The sequence below is a fragment of the Melospiza melodia genome, chromosome Z, assembly GCF_035770615.1.
Source record: "Melospiza melodia melodia isolate bMelMel2 chromosome Z, bMelMel2.pri, whole genome shotgun sequence".
Lineage (NCBI taxonomy): Eukaryota > Metazoa > Chordata > Aves > Passeriformes > Passerellidae > Melospiza > Melospiza melodia.
Window position 1 is genome coordinate 55,692,457 of NC_086226.1, and position 21,793 is coordinate 55,714,249.

The following is a 21,793-nucleotide window of genomic DNA, read 5'->3' on the forward strand; positions in this document are numbered from 1 at the left end:
ATGACACGAAAACGCCAAATATAAGGTTCAACACCCTATAGAGGGAATAGACTGTATCTTGTATTTTGGAAAACGGTGATTATTTTGCCCTGGTGAGAGAATACCTGCAAACAACACGTAAGCATTTGCTTTGTGAGGTGCCTGAGAGCGCTGCCAGTGGCTGAGGCTCCCTTCTCCGTGCGGGCCGGGACCACTCGGCGTGGGCACGTGTGCCAGAGAGACTACAGCCACCCTCCTGAGCTCACCGCTCCTGGCGCGGCCCGGGGGCTCCGGACGGGGCGGGCGCTGGCCTGGGGACCTTTTTTTCGGTAGAGCAGGGAGCCAGCAGCGGCCGGGCGGAGGGCAGCGGCCGCCGGTCTCTCGGGGCTCAGCCTGCCCGGGGCGCGGGCTGCGGGAGGGCGCGGCCGGCGGCGCGCACACAATGGCCGTGCCGGGAGCCGCCCGCAGACCGCGCTGGGCGGGTCCCGCCGCCGCGGGCTGGCCGTGCCGTGCCGGGCCGTGCCGTGCCGTGCCGAGAGGGGCGGGGCGGGGCGGGGCGGGGCGGGCGCACCTGGCCGAGGCGGCGGCGGAGCAGGGGCGGGAGGCCGCGGCGAGGGGCGGAGGGCGGCGCGGCGGGCGGGCCGCTCCCCATTGGCCGCGCGGCCACACCGCGAGTGCCTGCGCGCCCGCCGGGAGCGGCCGCGGCGCTGTCGCTGCTTCCCAGGGCGCGGAGCGGCGGGAGGGCGAGCGGGTAAGCGGGGCGCGCCGCGGGAGAACGGTGCCGTTCGCCCCGGCCCCGCGGCTCGCCCGGGGTCAGGTTGCGGAGGTGTCCGGGGCGGGGGGGGGCTCCTGCCGCAGGCCCGGCGGCACGTCCCGGTTGACAGGGCAACGGGGCCACTGAGGAATGCGGCGGGCGGGCGGCCGGGCTCCGGTGGCCGCCGCGGCAGCTGGGCGGCTGCCGCTGCCGGGGAAGGGGCGGGGGCGCGGCGCTCCGCTTTCTTCTCCCGGCGCTCGGCAGGGACAGGGGAGGCGCTCTTCGGCCCGCGGGTGCCGCTTCCCTCGCGGGTGAGGAGAGCCCCCGGCGCCGGGAGGGACCGCGGGCAGGGGCGTTCACCTCCGCGCTCCTCCGCAGGGCGCGCAGCCTGCGCGGGGCGGCTCCGGGGCGCTGGTGATGAGGGCGCCGAGCAGGGGCTGAAGCCGGCGGCGGGCGGCGACCATGACGGTGTTCCGGCAGGAGAACCTGGAGGAGCACTACGAGACGGGCGAGGACCTTGGCAGGTGGGTGCGGGCGGACGGAACCGTGGCCTCTGAGCGCGGCCGGGCAAGGGGCGAGGGCAGGCTCACACCCGCGTTGCCTTTCCACCGTGTCTGAGGTGCCCAAAGAGATAAAGGGATTTGCATTTGAAGTTACCGCGCCTTTGCCTTTTTAGCGCGGGTCTGATGAGATTTTTGGACAGGGACAGTTCCGAGGTGGGACCTGCCCAGCCCGACGCCCTCCCGGTGCTGTGGTGGGCTTGCAGGGGCGAGCCCGCTGTCGGCGGCGCAGCTGTGGCTGTGCGAGCCTGGCTGCTGTTCGCCGGGCGGGGAACTGGAAACGGGCTGGGCTTGAAGGAGGGAAGTTTGCATTGTTCATGGTGTGAAGGACTACGCCTGTATGGCGTGTTGGATTTTGCTTTGAGAACGCGATTAAAGCAGTGAGAGAAGCTCTGTATTCCCTCTGTATCTGTGGTGAACATGACTGTCTGGGCATCGCTGCTGGAGCTGGAAGTCAGATTAAGGGATGAGCAGAGCGCTGCAGATGCTGAGCTGCCTACTTGAACCTTGATTCTTGAATGCTGTGTAATAATGAGCCCCTCCGAGCCCACAATATTAGTCATGCCTTGTTTTATCAGTGCTTTCCATGTTGTAAGACAGTTTAAACCTCTGCATTGTGTTACATGAGAGCCTTTTTCATGTTCTGTCCCCCTTCTTTAAGGAGGAATCCAGTGGCATTCTTGCAAACCAGTATGGCAGAATCCCTTTCTAGTGTTCATCGTGGTGATTTCAAAGCAGAGGGTCAGTGCTCAGTTAGCACAGGGCATTCAGTACACGTGGAGCAGATGCCCCCATAGCTGCCTCTGTGTACCTTCCCAGTGAAGCGTCCAGTCATAGCAAATGTTGCGAACAAGTGACTTGAATAGGCAGGAACTTAGAAGTATTTCATGATTTCTTAAAAATAAATAAAAATACGAATAAACTAAAACAAAAACCCCAAACAACAACAACAAAGCCAACCAATGAACCAAAAAAAACCCCTGAAACCCCACCCAAACAACAACTAACCAACCAAGAAGCCTCCCACATTATAAGGAAGTTAATTGCACTGTATTTCTAGTAAACTTCATCCCATTTTTATGCAAGTTTTTTGATGTGACTTTGACAATAAACAGGTTCTTTTATTTCCACATAGTATTTTGGGTTGACATTTTCATACATCTAGAGTAACATTCTAGGACTGTGTTAGACTGTGAAGTAATATTAACTTGCTGGATAACCTCATAGGAAGATGTATTTTCATGCTAAGGCATAAGTTTGGATTTTGTGATCTAAACAATTATTTTGGCTCCTAAGATTGCTCTATTTGATTTCCAGGTTGGTTTTTTTTTTTTTTTTTTGACATGGATACACAGTATTCCAAAATTCAGGTTTGGGTTTCTGGATTTTTAAAAATAAAACAATTGTTGTGCTTACAGATACTGATAAGTTATTGGCTTCATGGAAGACAATAAAGACGCACATATATTGTGGGGTTTTTAAGATTCTTCAGGGAGAAGACAATGTCTAATATTGTCAATATTAGAAGGTGCTAAGGTTTATGTAATTTCTCCCGTATTTTTTTTTAAAGAGGAAGTATCAGTGCAGTGTTTGGTCTCTGATGCATATTTATGAAATAGAACAATTGCCCTTAGGCCAGTTACATAAGAAGTGTTTAAATACATGCAGGTTTTTTTTCAAATAAATGTTCTTTGGAAGTCACAAGCTCCTGAGCACAGCAGTGGAGAGCAGGCATTACGTTTTTACATTATGAGAAGCGCAAACACTGAAAACGTTAAATAGTAAAAGAACAACCAAAAAAACCAGAACAAATGGAGGGTTTCAAACTGGCAGAGTTTTAGGTAATGGCATTCAGTTTTAAAATGGTATATTCATTTTATCATTTACCAACAGGTTATTACAACGCTGGGGGTTTTATCCATCCTAATGCTATAGAAGCTTGGCATGCATTCTAAACCTATAATATTTTATGAATCTTAAAGAATGTTAAAATCTACTCTAGTTTTCACTTGAAAAAGAGTAAAGAAATCTAAAAATCTCATCAATTTTATCTACATATGTGAGAAAATACCAGTGGATGGTAAAACATTGTGATATATTTGGCAGGGTTTTACTTTAAAAATGGAATATAGCTATTTAAAAGGGCCAAAGCTTTCACTTCAGTATCATTTTAAGAAATTGGGATTATTCCAGTGTGAATTGTCATAAAACCATGAGAGTAAACAAATCTCAGGATATGGTTGAACGGTTTATTTCAGTGGTATTTTAAACTTCTTTTTGAACTTAAATGTCTAGGGTTGCACAAACTACTTTTTTGTAAATCTGTCACTTTCCATTCCTCATTTACCCCTTAGCAGGTTTCTGACTGTTAGGTTTGCGTATAAATGTAGTTGTCCTGAGGCTCAAAACTCAAAAAAGAGTGAATATTAAAAACATCTTTGACTTTAAAATTTATTGTATTCATTTGGGAACCCAAATTGTGAATTAATACTTCAGCTAAGCAATGATGAAAGGTCCCCTTTTGCAAAATCAACTGATTTTCCCCCTTCTCCTGGAAGAATGCTTTTATTTCCTCTTACTTAGCTGCAGGCATGAAGCAAAAAAGATGAATAAATTAACAGGTGAGTTTTTATTGACAGACTTGTGTTTCAATGAAAAGATCCCTAAGTTCCTAGGCCAACCTGCCTTTTCAGAGAGCTCCGTGTATTTTAATTTTAATAATCTACATTGTTTTCCCTTGTAAATTATTTTAGTCTTTGTTACATTATAATACTTCTGACAGTAACTAGAATAAAAAATCATTTAAATATGAAAGACGTCTTGAAGAAAGCAAATGGGCTGTGTAAATTAAATTTTTGTTAGAAAGTAATAAAAGAGGTTTAAGTGTTGCTTAGCATAAGACCTAGCATTATTGGAAATAAGAAGGGATGATGGTGTGCCTTGGCTAAAAAAAAAATATTGTTCTCTAGTTTTCTGGTATTCTACTGTGCTTTTGCAGAAAAGGCAATAAACAGTCATAGTCCTATTACCAAAAAATCTGTGTTTTCTTCTAGTCTTTAGTTAGTTTTCACTTATGCCTGGAGAGAATAAGTAAAAAGAAATTTGCAATTGTGAATACTGGTAGAATCAACCTTATTTACTTTTCTTGCCCACACCTGATTTCTCCTGACAAGTTCATGGCTGTTAAGGTTGGTTTATCTTAGGCTTTTGTACCAATGCAGTCTTGGGAGACTTATGGATCTAATGCTATCTTTGGAACATATAAGAAGATTGCTCTTGATTAGCCTATGGTGTGTTGCATACACTTTTTTTTTTTGTTTTCCATCTTTCTTGCAAATATGAAATTACATGTGTTACTTGTTCACATGCAGGCTACCTGCAGATGTGTTAAGTAATCATCTAACCATGAAGTTTCAAGGGGTGGTAAACATTATCATGCAAGAGCAACGAATTCGCTAAACACAGTTTTGTCATTTTAATTCAGCCTGCAGTTGCAGGTGGTGTGACTGTGCATTTTAAATACCTTGCTGCAGTGCTTTTAATTCAGTCCTCCCAAAAGTCAGGAATTCAAGTTCAGCAGTATTAAAAACCTCACTATGGTGAGCAAGCAAGTAAAGACCTTCAAAGTACACTGAACCTTTCAAGGTATGTTTTTTACCATGACTGGCCTTGCTTGGGAATTCATACAGTATTGTGAGAAATGTGGTGTTGTTTAAATAATTTTAGGGAGAGCTATCCAAAGCTGTGTTATAAATACATACTGTGTTTGTCTGTGTGAGTTCTTGATCATATAGACAGCTTCTTCTTCCTTCACCCCCAACACCCACGTTTGGTATTTTTGGTTGTTTTATTTTCCTTCAAGCTTTCATGTGCTTTCTAAAAGAGATGCAGAGTGTTAGGGTAAAGTTTTGGAACTGAAGAATGGTATTTGCATTGCACTGTGGTTCACAATTTTTAGACTCTTGTTGATTCAGAAAGCAGGAAGAGATATCTAACAGTTTTGAATGTCAGGCTTGTATGGACCTGTTGGAGTCACTAGGGAAACACTTGTAACTTGTCAGAGGAAGGCTACACTGAATCTTGCCAGTTTTGGAGACTGCTGACTCTGCTTGGTAACTCACTAGTCAGAGATGCTAAGAGTAAAAAGTAGCAACCTAACCCTGCTACCTAATGGCTTTATCAGTCGTGACAGAAAAATGCCTAGGCTAACATGCTGAAGATGTTGATAAGAGAGAACAGAGAGCTGTGCAAATATGTATTTACATTCTGTTAGATGTTCCTCTACTGTCGGTTTCTCGGCTGTTTAGGTGGCCTGGAAAGGCCCAGGGTGGCCTTGGGCAGCCCGGCGCTTCAAAGGACGAGGAGAGACTTCTGATCTTTTCTCGGTCTCGGTGTTTATTAATTGTTTATCTAAAAGATTTTCTTTTGGCCCAACAGAGGTCTGCACAGCAAGCCAGCCATGGGCACACTCTGCAACTCTCGGGGCGGTCACTTATCTTTATACCCGAAGTTACGTATACAATATTTATAATTTTTCCCCAATACCTTCTACCCTTATTAACCGGTGCACTTTTAGTAATGACCAATCCCAAAGTGCCACCATCACCACAGAAGATGGAGGCCAAGAAGAAGAAGAAGAAGGACAGGACACGCCCCAATTCCTCCATCTTACTTCTCTAGACCCCCTTGTCCAGAAATCCTAAACCCTGTGTTTCACACTCTAATTAACTTATCCCTTCACCATTTACCCCAGTGAAATCCTCCCATCCTCATACAGGTGTCGTCTGCTGTGTAGGATCAAAGTCCAGCCACCAGACCCTTCTGGCAACATTCCAGGACCTCCGAGCCCCCCAAGGGTGGTCTCGGCCACTCTGCACCTCCATCCTGAGGTGCTGAGGTCTCACACTCTACCTTTCAGAGTTGAGTGAAAAAGGATTGTTTTTTTATTTTTCCAGGAAAATTATTTCCATTGTAAACAGGGAGTATGTAGGCTGAATATACAAATATATATATATATATATATAGGCATGAATGTATGTGGTTTTGATTATTCAGATATTGGATTTTGGTAGCACTGCTTTTTACAGCTGCAGAGGCTGCCTGTCATCTATCCAAACACTGCAACTACACTGCTCTTCTGTATTGGGAGGAAAGTAAAAGCACCGAAAAAACCCCCAAACAAACGAACCTGAATGGCAACTAGATTTTAACCTTCATGGCACTTTTCAGGCTTGACAATCTAAGTTAATCTTGCTAACTAGCCCATGTATTAAAATTGCCAGGCTCTGTTGTGAGATTTATAGGATCTGAAAGACATCATGAATATCACAAAGGGGATACTTCCTTTCAAAACCGTCACGTTTAGAACCCATGACAGCCATCTTTAATAATCTTATAGTGTAACATTTTTTCCTATGTATCAGAAAGTCATATGGGGGAGGGGAAGGAGAAGTGTGAAGGATGGTTTCATAAGGCTAAAACTAGTGCATGTGAACTACAAACGTTTTAACTGTGGTACATTGAAATTTCCAGTTTCTGTTTACTTGTGTTTTCTTGATATAAGAAAGAAAATAACATTGCTTCATTACAAGGCATGTGTTAACCTTCCTTTTCATGCAGCAGTAAAATGGTTAAACTGCAAAAGCAGAAGGTGCAAACCCCTGCGGTCCCATTTCCTGTTTTTTGTACAGGCATGGTGATAAATACTGCAAGTGTATAATTCACTGGTTTTACAACTACTTTATTCACATTTTAGTAGTACATGATAATTAATTAAATTGAGTGGACTGTTGGAGCTTTTCAGGGAAAAAGACCTAAGAAGGAACTCAAAATGTTGATGGCAAAGTCCCTGACCAGGAAACTTGGTTGATTGGTGTCTTTGTGTGCCCTTTTGACTTTTTTTGAAGAATTGAAAATGTAATTTCAATGATGTAATTCAAATTACATCAAATAACTCTTTTTGTGCTGTTTGTAAGCCATGGCCATGTTTTATCAGTCAACTCTTGGAGGAGAAGTTGGTTGTTCCATGCTTGTCTTTAAGTCGTGGCTTTGATGGTTGCATGGATACTGAAAAGGAAAGTTTCTTAACTGGAAAGCATAGTTGCAAAAATTATACATCTCAACTCAGTTTGCCTCCCAGACATGCCTTAAAATGTTTCCTTTTTGGAAATGCACAATAACCTGCAAGCTGCTGATTGCGCAGGCTGCAAGAGCTGTCACCATACAATGCCACTGGTGACAATTGCTGCCGTATAAAATGTGCTGAGAGGTTTGCTTCATGAAAAGCACAAGAAGTGCTGATGCTTTTTTGGGTATAACTTGTCCTGCTTACTTTATTTCTTTCTCTTGGGAAGAATAATGGCTGCTTTGTATTTCCTTTAAAATACAGTGTAATAAAAACTAGAGCTTGCTGATTATTCAGTGCTCTCAATTTAAATGCACAAATCTTTGTAAATCTAAACTCATCAGGAAGAAGATAAAAATGCTTGTCTGATTTTTCTTCTAGCCAGGCTCAGTGAGGCATGACCAGTACCAGAGCAGGTGTGTTAGGGGTGTGCTGAAACTCCAATCTGTCCTTCTAGCTTTCCAGGTTAGTCCTTCTGTGTTGTGGGGATTTTTAGGTGTTTGTTTTTTTGCTCCCTATTTTCTCTCTTTACAGATGTTGAGTATGTAATTTGCTCTGCTGGAATTATGTGTACTGAACAGAAGTTGGCCCCTTTAGCCTAGGAAGGGGAGGCTGACACCACTGTTTCATGAGAGCTTTGCTCAAAGCTGAGGCTTCATGCAGTGTTGGTGGGTGAAAGGATCAGTATCTCTTTCCTCTGCTGTGTTTCTCTGTAGGCTGTTTTGTTTCAGGGTTGGGTTTTTTTTTTATTTTTTTTTTAGTGCTGCTGTCAAAGGGGAAAAATACCTACCTTATATATAATTTATGGCAGGTGTACACTCTCAGATCAGCTGAAAGCACTGTGAAATCTCAGCCTGCATGGAGTTGTGATTGCCTCCATAAATCTACTTTGAGTTAAATATGCAGGAGGGACCAAGATAAAGAGTCACTTTGCCACAAAGACAGAAGAGCATAAACTGACAACAAGGAAGTATAAACTGGAAATTAGGAGAATTATGGGAGATGCAATAGCAGTTGAAGTAATCTTCACAAGTGGTTGTTGCAGTTAGTCAGAGGTATTCAAAACTGGACCAGTTTTTGGAGGAGATTGTGTTTCTCATGAGACCCTGGCTTAAGGTCCAATTGTCTTTCTGTTTTTAACTGGCTTGGTTAGAGTACCTGTGCAACTTGTTGATACAATTTTATATTCTGAAGAAATCATACCAGTTAAAGCAGTGGCTCAGCACCTTGTGTCCTGGATGGTAGTGGCTTTGAAGGAACTCTGCCTCAAATAAAAGTGTTTCTCAAACTCTGTTTTGTCCCCTTGCATGAAGATAGGTGACACAAAGGAGGGATATGCACTAAACCTGAACAGCATTCATTGACTTGCCATGCAGTATAATAGGAGATACTTAACTATGATGAGTAAGTGGCTGAGATGGGTGAAGCTGAGAAAAGTGCCGACAAAGCCTAAAGATCTTCAAGCCTTTACTGTTTAGTTGCATGTCTACCTTAAGCAGTCAATTTTGCCATAATGTGAAATTTTGCAGAGCTGTGTGCAAAGGCCAGTGCCAAGGAGTCTAATACAGGTGATGTTACTAAATGCTGAGATCTTGTCTAGGAGGTGACACAGGAGGAGTGGAGCCTGCACATTTTGGTTAGTTGTTGGGTGACATTTCTGTTGGTTTTGGTACAGTTATGGAACAGATTAATGACAGAGATTAATTGTCGGGGCAGGAATCTCTCCATATCCTTGTGAACCTTGGTATGTCCTTCTTCACATGTTACTTGCAGGTCTTATCCCTCCATTTGAAAGAGATGACTGCTGTCCTTTTCTAAAGTGAATAAGAGATGCTAAGGTAAGGTGGTGAAGCTGCTTGAGAGAGAATATTTAAGACTTCAGTACATTTAACCTTGTACCACTGTGCTTGGAGTGGTATGATATTATTAATACGCTGCAAAAATTAAAATGGTTGGTGAAACAAACTTTTGAAACTATATTTACATTTGCAATTTTCACAGATGGCTCTGCAGGCTGGAATTGAAAGGCTTCCTGCCTCAAGGAAAATGACCTTATGGGACCTGTTGAAATGAAGCAGTATGAACAAGGAATCTAAATTGTATAAAGATAGAGCTTGTGAAATCAAAAGAAAGAATTACATGATACTGGAAAAGGAGAAGGCTGATAAGGATACAGTCATTGATGATATTTTGGATCAGTTTAAACACCGTCTTTCAAAGTTTCCAGGCATATTATAGTCCTTGAGGATGTTGTCCTGTTTTATTAAAAGTGTGGCGTTGTTAGCATGCTGGGGTTTTGTGGGTTTTTTTTTTTGTTGTGGCACAGGTTGATGTTGGAGGGAATATCTTGTAATGAGTACTTTTCCTTCAGTCCCAGAACAACTTACATGGTTTACAGCAGTGCTGTAAGACACTACAGTGAGTAATACACATGGTGGCCTGCAGCCTTACTCTCTTGGTATCAGAAGTTTAATTTCCTTCCCCTTCTTCCTTCCCGTTTGTGCAAGCTGATGTGCCAATCCATTTCTGCTTCCAGAGGCAGGGGTGCTGAGGAGGAAGCATGGCTGCGGGGCTGACCATACAGGGACCCTGGTGTGCCACTCTTCTAGACCAAACCTCCCCCAGTGCCATCTGCCTACAGGTGCAAGTCTCTGTTTGTTATGAAGCTCAGGTGGTCTTCTATGTGTTTAACAGAAAGAACAACTGGGTCGTCATGAGCTTATGGGGATCTGTAAGCTTTATCCAAAGCTGGAGATTTCATTGTGTGAATTAGAACTGTTTACATACTGATTGAAATTACAGTTTGAGATTTTTTTTTTCTGAATTATACCAAGTAGTGAGGTTTTGGAAAGGATGAAAATTACTTGGGGCAATAGCATTTGTCTGTACATTTCTTGCCTAAACAGGAGGCTAAGAGCCTGTAACTGAACCAATGTACTGGAAATATTTTATTTCCACTATGTATTTATTTGTGAGCTATCAATGGTATGCTTCTAAGTTTACACGAGTTACTTGGAGTCCTGCTTTCTGCTTGGTATATAAATTGGCTTCTGGACTCTTGTACCTTTCCTCAGTCTTCTCTCAAGTGTCAGTGGTTGTTTTAGCTTTGAGATACTGGCTAGGTGTGCCTGTAGAGGTATGCACTTAGAGTGCCTGCTCCTATGCCATGGGAACTGATAGCAGAGGGACATTTTCCCCTGACCACAGTCTGTTGGACTAGTGCTCTGAAGTTGTAAACACTTATGGGACAGAGAAAGGCTGTTCATTTTTTTGAAACCGGTGCTTTTAACTGTCTTCTGCTTATGGAGAAGTGATGTGAACACTCATCTCTTCCCTCCTATTCTTTCAGTTTGCTGAAGTTTTTAGAGAAGAGAATTGAACTTCACTGCTGATATGGTATTTTGTAATCCTGTATTTCTAAAGGAGACTAAGAAAACTAATGCATAAATTTTCAAATCATGTCTATCCTTTGTGGTGGCTGTTATTTGGCACTGTGCTTACTTTGCCTAGCTATGTAATAACTAGGCAAAAAGGTATAATTAAGTGCAGCTAAATTCTGTGCTAACTGATAATGTTTTATTCTGACATCGTTTACAATTAAGTTATTCTGCCATGTTAAATCATTCTGTCAGGTTTAGTGGGTGACAAGGTGTGTGGCTGCTGTGAGAAGCTGCTAGAACTTTCCCACCATGTCCAGCAGAGCCCATCCCTAATGGCTCTGAAGATGAACATGCTGCTGGCTAAAACTGAGCAAATTAAAGATCTTTGATGACATATTTAAGAAGAAAATGAGATCAAAGTGGGGCACAGGTTTGGGGTTATTTTCCTCTAGCCAGAGGAGGAGGTGAGAGCACATGAGAGAAACAACATGGAGACACCAAGGTCAGTGGAAAAGGACGTCAGGAGGTGCTCCATGCACTGGAGCTGAGATTCCTCTGCAGCCCCTGGTGCGGACCACGGTGAAGCAGCTGTGCCCCTGCAGCCCGTGGGGGATGCAGAGATCCACCCACAGCCTGTGGGGGTCCATGGGGGATGCAGAGATCCACCCACAGCCTGTGGGGGTCCATGGGGGATGCAGAGATCCACCCACAGCCTGTGGGGGTCCATGGGGGATGCAGAGATCCACCCACAGCCCATGGGGCTCCATGGGGGATGCAGAGATCCACCCACAGCCCATGGGGCTCCATGGGGGATGCAGAGATCCACCCACAGCCCATGGGGATCCATGGGGATGCAGAGATCCACCCACAGCCCATGGGGCTCCATGGGGGATGCAGAGATCCACCCACAGCCCATGGGGATCCATGGGGATGCAGAGATCCACCCACAGCCCCTGGGGATCCATGGGGATGCAGAGATCCACCCACAGCCCATGGGGGTCCATGGGGGATGCAGAGATTCACCCACAGCCCTTTGGGATCCATGGGGATGCAGAGATCCACCCACAGCCCGTGGGGATCCATGGGGATGCAGAGATCCACCCACAGCCCTTTGGGATCCATGGGGATGCAGAGATCCACCCACAGCACTTTGGGATCCATGGGGGATGCAGAGATCCACCCACAGCCCATGGGATCCATGGGGGATGCAGAGATCCACCCACAGCCCTTTGGGATCCATGGGGATGCAGAGATCCACCCACAGAACATGGGGGATGCAGAGATCCACCCACAGCCCATGGGGCTCCATGGGGGATGCAGAGATCCACCCACAGCCCGTGGGGATCCATGGGGATGCAGAGATCCACCCACAGCCCGTGGGGAGGTGTTCAGGCTGAAGTGGGTGGATGCCTGGAGGAGGCTGGGATCCAGTGGGAGACCTGGTGGAGAGAGAGGGCCCTGCTTCCAGGCTGGAGCAGCCTGGCCTTGGAGGGCTGCCCCCCATGGAAAGAGAGGCCCGTGTCACAGCAGTTTTGGTAGGACTGCATGCCCATGGGAGGGACTCAGTTCCTGCAGTTTTGGGAGGACTGCTGCTCGTGACAGTGGACCCATGCTGGAGTAGTTTATGGAGAGCTGTCTCCTGTGGGAGGAAGCCCACGTCTCACAGGGGAAGGACCCTTCTCCCAGAGCAGCGGAAGAAAACCGTGGGTGGTGAACTGACCAAAGCCCCCACACCCGATCTCCCTGCTCTGTTGGTGGGAAGGAGGGGTTGGCTGGGGGAAGAAGTGTTTTAAGGGCTTATTTTACTTCTCATTATCCTCCTCTGATTTTTTTGGTAATAAATTCACTTTGTACCTCTAAGTTGAGCCTGTTTTTCCCTTGGAGGGTTTTCTCATAGTTCTTGTCAACTCATGAAGCCTTGGTTAATTTTTTTCTCTCCTCTGCCCATCTGTGGCTGGAGAGGGTGACTTTTGTGGGTGCCTGGTGTTTGGCCAGTGTCAAACCATAACATGGCTTTTGTCCACCAAGGAAAATAATACTACTGTGGATCTTACTTGGGTCCTAGAACTTTGAGGCCAAGAACTCGACATTGAATAACTCTGTCAACAAGACTGGGAGTTTATTATTGTATAAGGCAAAAAAAATATATGAAAGTCTTGAATGGTAACAGATTTCATCTTTCAATACCTCTCTTCTTGCTGACTTGGACTCTTTTGTTAGGACACTTGGCTCCTGTTACCTTTAAGTAAGGTGATGCAGATGTAATCCTAAAGATAGATACTTCAAATTCTCTCCTTCAGCTTTCTCTTTCTTTTAGGGATTTAGTTTTGTTTGCTTTGGGTTTGAGTAGTGTTTTTGTTTTGTTGTGGTTTTTATTCCTTGCAAACGCAGACTTCAAACATTTTGGTACAGGAGTGTTGATTTTGTTGGTATATTATCTGTCTGGCAATATTTTCTTATCTCCATGAGCGGGACCATCTGCGTAGAATTGCCGTTTATTCCCTGGTGAAGGAAAGCACGTCAGGGAATGGCTCAGTTCCTTATATCTCATCTTTTCTCATGGTTTTTTATTTGAAAGGGCCTTCTGATACTATTTACTTCACATTCTTGTCTGAAAGGAGGATATCGCTTTTCCTGGCTTTTCTGCCAGTTCTAACATTAGCTGAAGAACAAACCATTCCAGATTCTATCTTGCAAAGCTGGTCTACTTCTGCTGCCTCTTTTGTTTCTCTAGAGAGAAACCTTCACATTACTGTTCCTCGTAAGGGTGTGTTAGCTCCTGGTCGGTGCTGCTGTGCCTGCCTGCGAGCCCCCCCGGCGTGGCTAAGCCAGCCTAGCGCCAGGGTCAGAGGATGGGATGGTGCTGTTCCTCACCCTCCTGTTCCTCACTGAGCAGCATTCTCCCGCCCTAGCGCCGGCACCATCCTGAGCACAGCCTGGAAGCGGGAGGGGATTACAGATTGAGCTCTCTGAACTGGGTCAGCACGGGCATGTCAGACGAGGATCAGTGCCAGCCAGCAGCACAGCGTGGGAATGCAGGGCCTGCAGGATGAGGAAGCCTCTGTTTGTGACAGGTACTGGCCCAGCCCACTACAGCACGCTGAAAGGCCTGCACCGATGTGCTGTGCCTCAGAGCTCTGCAGGTCCGGCCAGCCAAGGCCCTGTGGAAGAGCTGCTCTGAACTGGGGAGCAAAACCTGACTGTGATTAACCCTGGACAATGAGACTGGTGACAGCACAGTCTGAGTATGTTTTCCTGTGGCAGCAGCCATAGGCTAGCCAGACAAGCCCTCCTTTGCACAGAGGTCAGAGAAGACAACTTGGAATTTATTTTTTTTTTAAGTTTTTGGGGTTTTTTTTAATATTCTAAATTCTGAAGTGCCCAAGCTCATCTACAGACTTGAATAGCTGTGAATCTGTGAATAAAAGCTGAAGATCTGGGGAAGCGGACAATTACTTGGTTTTAATTACTGGCTCATAAAACCCTAATGTATATGGGAGTTACTAAGGCACTTAGCATGAGAGCATTGTGTTTGTGACACAAACTGCTTTGTTTGTAATGCCATGTCATCTTAAAAAGCCGCCTTTAAGTCACGGAAAAGCATCACTGGCTTAAGTGATGTGTTTATAGCTCAGTGAGTTTCTTACATATTTAACTAACATCAGGTTAATAACTGGAGGAGAAAATCCAGAATTTTTCTACACAAAAAATTATTCCACCATCTTCTGTGGAACATAAGTAGGTTGTTTCTCCTTATGCTCTAATACTAAAAGGTTAGTAATGCACCTGTGTATTTTAGTGATTCTTCATACCTGGTAGAAGTAGAAAGTAACCAAACTTTACATCATTTCCCACCTTCAATTTGTATAATTTCTAGACCTGTATAATTTCATAACCTGCTTGCAGTCCATCCTCACTTCTGCTCCTAGTGATTAGGTTTCATCATTTGTCTAGCAAGCGTTTGAATGATCCATACTCTATGACTGCATTAAATGGGTTTTTTCAATTATACTGAAAAAAACATTTTCTTACATTAGCATTGTTTAATGTATTTAGCAGGTACAGCTGTGCTGTAAAGGTGATGAATTTTTGTGTTTTTGTTTGGGGCCATTGAACATAAAAACCTCCTGGAGTAAAAATCTCCATAGGAATGATGCTTATAGGCACGGTGTTATTGCTCATAAGGATGATAGGTCATACACCACTAAATAGGGAATTTCTGAAAATGTGAAAGGAAGAAAGGCTGTTCATTGTGATGAAAGAGTGGATCACACAAGTGAGGTCTGATAAGAATTATCGCTAGACTTTTCATTCCCAAGCTGAAGGACAAACACCGATTCAGGCATGCTTCAAAACCTATTGCTGAAAAGAGAAGCGCGTAACTCAAAACACTAGTTATGAAATAGCAGCAAGAACAGCCTTTAGCACCACCAAAATCAAATGTTTGTTCTGCTCATATGTTCTAATATTCACACCAGTCTCCTGGTTTAAGATTTTCTGAGCTAGTGATAACTGAGCTTTTATGATCAGTTCCGAGTCAGACTTATGTCACGTGTCTTTAAACATTTAGCTAGATTAACTTACGATTTAATGTTAATTGCTGAGTTAGTTTACAAATTTCATGAAAAGCCCTAAAGAAGGGGAAAATGAAGTATTAAATAACAGTAAAAGCATTTAGACTAAAGTACTCACAAGGTATTTATATGGCAATACTTAGGCATTGATTCTTAAAGTAGCTGTATGTGTACATGTACTTTTTAATACTATGAATGGTGGTTGCTTGAAAATCTCTGGCTTTCTTTGCATTATTTCTTTTTTTTTTTTTTTTTTCTTTTTTCTTTTTCCTTTTTTTTGGTTTTTTTTTTTGATTTTCCTGTATGTTATAGCTGTAGCTATTACTTCAACTGCTTACAAGTGTGAGTACTCCACTTTTTGTAGTGCAAGATGATTTCTGAAAATACTTTAGCAGATGTGCATGTATTCAGACTAAACAGGTTTCTACAAACTCCAGCCCAGGCATCATTAATAGGAAATTGGTGATATACACATTCTTCCAGGCTGTACACTAAATACCATTACATTTTGACATGGACTTTGCAGCTGTGTTTTAAACTCCTTTGTCTATGAGTAGACTTCTGTTAAAACTATTTTCTCTAGTACTTTCTAGCTCTTCACATTCTGTAGTTTGATAATTACTTAAATATTTTGTTAAGGCATTTGAGGCATAGGGGCATCTCACATTTTCACTTTTGTGTTCTTCTTACTATCCTCAAGTTTTACCCAGAATCGTACCTGTGTTTAGACTGAGTTCACTTCCATACTGGTTGTGTTCATTTTACATTTGTCACTTCACCACATTCAGTGAATTATTATTGTTCCCACTGTAACTGCAAATGAGCAGTTCCAAATTCCTCTAGAACAGGTCAGTTCTTTTAGCAATGCACGTGTCAAAGGTTAGTGACTCAGAAGTGCCGCTTGGGAGAGAACCACAGAATACCAAGATTCACTCAATCTAACATGACATTTCTTTTTGTGGAAGTGGGAAGGACAACGCTGCTGTGAAAGTGCAGTGCAGCCCTGCTTTTGTCCATATATGAGAAAGCAAAGAGCTCTTGAGCTTTGCAGTATTGCTTAGTCTCATATTAAAAGAAAAATTAAAAAAAAAAAAAAGAGAAGACTGTATATACTAACTCAACTTCTCTGTCTGTATCATGCCTCTGCATTTATGTCACATTGAGCTATATTACATGAAACTCTAAAGTGAAATGTAATCTTATGGTAAAATGAATTCTCAGGAAGGAACTAAGAAAAAATGTTTATCTCCTGAGCAGTGAAAGGTTTTACTGCACCTGAAGTGTGGAAGTTACAGCCGTTAGATATTATGCTTTTGCTTGCAAAGTAATAGCCAACAGCTGTTTTTTTCTTTTTTTTTTTTAACCCTCCTTTCCCTCAATAATGTAATTGCTGTTCCTACTAGGCAGTAACTGGACTGGACAGCATAAAAATAGTGTCTGACCACTACTCAGTCTTTTGTAGGGGATTTCGGCAACGTTGATAACTTGCATTTCTTGTCTTGTATACTGGCACAGTGACAAATATGCATGTTTGGTGTTACCCAGACTGTAAAAGTGAGTGCTGGATAGACAATATGAAACTGGAGACAGAGCTGAATTGTTTATATACATACAGGAAAGAGGGAAGGTTTTGTCTCTGCCTGTCTAGTGTTTGCCTCTCACCCACCTATTCAACATGTTGTTTGTTCAAAGCGCTAGAAGAAGCAGAAAAGAGAATTTAATTTTTGGCTACTTTCAGAAGAATAATTCTGTCAATTTCTTGCAGCCATGGGTAAAGCTGTTAGTGTGTCTCTGTTTTGTATTTGCAGTAATCCATGGGTTTCCAGGAGAACAGAATCATCAAACCTTCAGTAATGCTTCCAGCTTTTGAAAAAAGTGTGTGCCTTTTCTTCTGAACATCTGCTGCCAACATAGACCCAGAGCACTTTACTCATTCAAATTTGCATTCCAAAACCCAAATGTGAATATAAGAAAAAGAATCTGACATCAGAATTCCTGCTTATGTAAAAGAATCTGGTTGGGTTTTTTTCCTAAGAATTACAGAACTCTGTAAAAGCATGTAATATCTCTTTGTTCTGGTTAAGAGTAACAAAAATCTACTTATTTGCCTGACAACTAAGCCATTGACAAAAGTGTAATTTAGAATGAACAAGACAGTACTGGTGAGCACATTGATGTGAAAAAGTTCCTTTTTGTTTCTGTGTACAGCTTCTGACTTGGAACACTTTTTCTATTTGTACACAGATGCCAGGTTTTCAGTGCCAAGAATGTTCCTTTCATACACTACAAAGTTCTAGCAACTGTGCAACTCCTCTTTCTGGCAAGGGCTTTGTATGTGCTTTAGAGTTAAATCCTACTTCTTTTCTGCTTCATCTCCCCCGCATGCCTTCATTCCTTGACCTTCAGTTGCACTAAACTAATTTTCAAGAGCACGGTTTGACCTAATTGCTTAGCAGAGTATGATCATAGAGAAACCCATATATTGTCTGATAACCCTGTGGTCATAACTTCTTTAAAGTCATGTGCTCCTTTGAAAGAAGAAGACCACATTGATTGCAGGGAGGGCTGTGTGCGGGTGCTGTCTGTGGAGGATTTAGTAGCTGCAAGATCTTTCCTTTCTCTTTATTTTTAGTCTAAAATACTATTGCCATGCCACCTTTTCTTCTGGAAAATCCCTGTTCTTCATGCTGCACACCACTTCAGAAATCTGTGCCTGTGTTTCTGCACATTGTTTTTTATAAGGCTTATGTGCAGGCATAATGCAAATTTGCAATGCTGTCATGATTTGGAAGCAGGTAACTAATAAGAGGTCATAAGTCAAAGTAGAACTAGAGATGCAATGACAGCTATTAACCCCCATGTTCTGAAAAGGTTTTAAACACAGCAGCAAGCAAATGTAGGAGGAAGAGAGGGAGCATGATTGCCTCATGTCAGCAGTGCCTTCCTTAGGTGCACCTTGCTGCAAACCTTCTGGTGCCTTTTCAGTACTGGTGATACTTTATGTCTAGCTCATCACGGCCATCTCTATAAAAAACTTGAAGGTGTATTGTGCTGCAGAGTGAAGCTTTCATCTACTGAAGCCTGTGTTACCTACCCTTGCTCACTGTATTGTTGAATGTGGGGCTGCACTGTAGCAGGGCTACCCTGTGAAGAGTCCCTTAATGCAATTCTGGTTTAAGCTTTGTGTAATGGTAACGTAAATTAGAGAGCCAAGTGAAGGAATGTTTTCTCTCTCTTCTTTGCAAGGCAGATGAAAATTGCTTTCAATTTCCTTGTGTATGTCTATCTGTACTAAAACAAGCCAGAGATTAAGTGGAGGCACAGGAGTTTTGCAAGCTTATGGAGTAACCTAGTGACAGGAAAATTCACTTGCTAAAATAAGACTTTTACTATCAAGTAGGAAGTGGTTTAGGATTATTAAAGTTGATGATCTGTGATGTAGGGTGCAAGGAAGAACATCATCATTTCTGAGCTGCTGTTGGATTCATTTGTTAAATTAAATAATTTTGCAATACTAATTTTTATCTTTTCTTGCAGAAACAATTGTGCCTCTGTAGGAGATTTTATTGCTTGAATTGTGCAGAGTTCAAAGTAGGAGCTTTGAATTGTATTGAGTTGTACTTGACTTGTTGCACTTAGTAGTGTCCTTTATGCTGTCACCATGACTGCTTTTTGCAGGGAAAAAGAAAGCTGAGGCAGGAGAGCTCTTCTGACTGTCTCTTTCATTTGAAAAGTAGTAAGCAAACTATGACTTTTTTTTTTGTTTATGTGTTCTGGTATTAGACAGTTTTTCTGTCTTTTTTGTAACTTCTTTTTTAAAAAGTTAGGGACAATAGGGTGATGCACTTTAAATGTCATGTGTGTACTGCATGCTGTGTGTTGCCAAGGATGTCTTTTCAAATTAATATTATTCATTTTATACAATGCTGTTGGTCTGTAATTTATGCCGTAAGGTTTACAGCCCATGGCCCTTGAGCATACAACATTAAATACTCTTGCAGCTGGTCTTTTAGAAGCAATGAGAGGGTAAAAGCAAGTGGGAATATATTTGTAAGGCAGATGACTCCCTTTTTTTCTTAAAAATAGAGGAGGAGGGGATGAGGACTGTATGCCTTTTTGTAGAGACATGCAGAATGTATTGTAGTTGTGTTTCTGTGCTTGGATTTTCATCAATTTTTACCATACATGTACTGTTATTGGTATATTTTGGGAGGTCTAGTGTTTAGTCAGCTGCACAAAATTACTTGATAATGAAGTTCTGTTCCTTCACCCAGTTCTCTTGCTTGTTTGGAAGGACTATGAATTTTTAAACTGCTTTTAACATTTAAACACAGCTTTCTTCTATCTGCTAAGTAGTGTTATCTTTAATACTGTTTATGGCTGGTGGTTTTTCATTCTCAAGAATGACAAGTAGCTAGCATAAAGAAAAAGAAGGATCTTTTGAAACAGTTTCCTAGTTAATTTGGACCTGAAACTCTGGAAAAAGCAAGATAACATAATGTGATATCTATTGAACTGATAATTGAATCCACCCTCAAGGGAAAGGGGTGAGCTTTATGGATATGGTTGCTACCACCTTGTTGTAGTTACCAAATGTGCATGAGAGTGTTTGAGTTGCTTGTAGCTGCATGGAGGTAGTTACTGCACATTTCTCAGATACACAACATAGCCCTATGCTGGCATGAGAGCAGGTTTGCTCTGGCTTTACTATAGGTATTTATAATGACTTTTCCTTGTGTAGTGTGGAGCAGGGGGCTTGCTTTAACAAAAGCAAAGAGCTGCAAGTTTCATGTCTGCTGCCTGGAGTGCTGGTATTCACCTTATCTTTTCAGTAGATTCCTGTATTTCAAGATTGCACAGGGAAGAAATGGGTTAATCTTTGTAAAGCTCAGACTAGGTTGTTAAACACATTTGACAGCTTGTTTGTGTGTAGCTTTTTAAAAATCAATTGTGTTCTCTACCCATTGTTCTTCCTTCTCTTTCTTCCTCCTTGTATTAAGGTTCAGTTTTTTCTATACACCATCAGAAGCAACACATCACTGCCTTCTGGTCTGCCTTGGATGTTATCTTTGCTTACATTTGCTTTTTGCCCTCTGCACTTTGGCAGCTATTCAATGTCAACATGATATTCACTTCCTGATGCCTGTTGGATATTTTCCTTGCCTTTATCTCCAAGTGTCAAAATGCACCATGCTGTCCTTAATCACTCAATAAACAGACAGGAGCTGAGATTTTCCAGGATGTTAAAAGGTTGAAAACATCTTCAGATTTAGTCTGAAATAATCTCTTCTGCCTGTGTTGTGCTTTTAGCCTATTATTTTCTTCCTCAGAAAGCTGACTCATTTAGTGACAAGCACACCTTGGTACACAGTGAATTCCTGTCAATTGAGTTTTGTGGTTGCCTAAAGTTTTGTTTTCTTAAAGTTGATATAGCTGTTTTAACCAAAAGTTATTGGAATATTAAAAAAATCCATCTTCCCCAACACCTCAGCTTAAAAATCAATCACAAGACAATGGTGGAGGTAGGATCATTGTCATCAGAAGAAATATTACAGGGAAGTCTTATGTATATTAATTTTTAAATTGCTAATCATTATTTCCCTTGGTTATTCATAATTAAGTGATGGAAAATTTATTTTCTCTTTAAACAATTAGAATCTTTGTTCTGAAAATTGGACAGTAACTGTTTTTGTACAGGGTAGGAAGCTGCTGAGAAAAGAAATAGTGCCAATATTTTAGCATTTTTCAGATTCATCTGCATTTCATGTTTTTTGCATACTTTGAGAGGTCTCTAAAGGTCAATTTACAGTCTCTTCTTTGCCCTTTGCAGTTGTTGCATTGCTTTTAAGCAGTGCAGTTTTAGGTGTTTGGAATGAGCATTCCATTGTGGTTCTGGTTGGAGGAGGTCACTCTGCTTCTGTCTGAAGAACTATTTCAGAGACAGAACTATAAAGTGGCCTGTTGATCTGATCATAATGAAGCAACTGTTGAATTAATCACTTTTTTCCTTTGGAGACACCAAAGTTGGTCCTGCATACAACATCACTATTGTCTGTACAAGCCTTTCTGCTGAAGTTCCCAAGCATTTAAGCTGCACATCAATACTCTTCTGGGATTAGAAGGTGATGTAATAAAGGAGTATCTTTATTGTATTATGCATTTCTGTTGAATTTCAAGTTACAGGGGCAGTTATGCAGTTTGACTATTCTGCTCACTTGACAAGGCCTTCACAACCATTGCATGATGGCCCCTTAGCTTTTCTGTGGAATTTGGGTATAACTTGTCAACAGGGAAAGCTGACGAAAATATTTGGAGTTGACTTTGTACTTTTTGACATAGATGGTTTGGTGCTACTGCTGTAAAGTTAATGTAACAAAGTGTAATGTTTTCAATTCTGTCCTCTCAGCTTCATAGCTCAGGGA

The 21,793-nt window shown here is 42.6% G+C and overlaps 1 protein-coding gene across 1 annotated transcript in view; it reads left to right on the forward strand.

Annotated features, from left to right (window-relative positions):
• Positions 1-1,131: 1,131 nt before the first annotated feature.
• The window catches only part of DAPK1 (death associated protein kinase 1), an 84,682-nt gene continuing 64,020 nt past the window's right edge, over positions 1,132-21,793 (forward strand). The window contains exon 1 of the mRNA XM_063181272.1: positions 1,132-1,257. Within this exon, the coding sequence (XP_063037342.1) occupies positions 1,196-1,257 (62 nt within the window). The 5' untranslated portion in view covers positions 1,132-1,195. The remainder of the gene's footprint in view (positions 1,258-21,793) is intronic.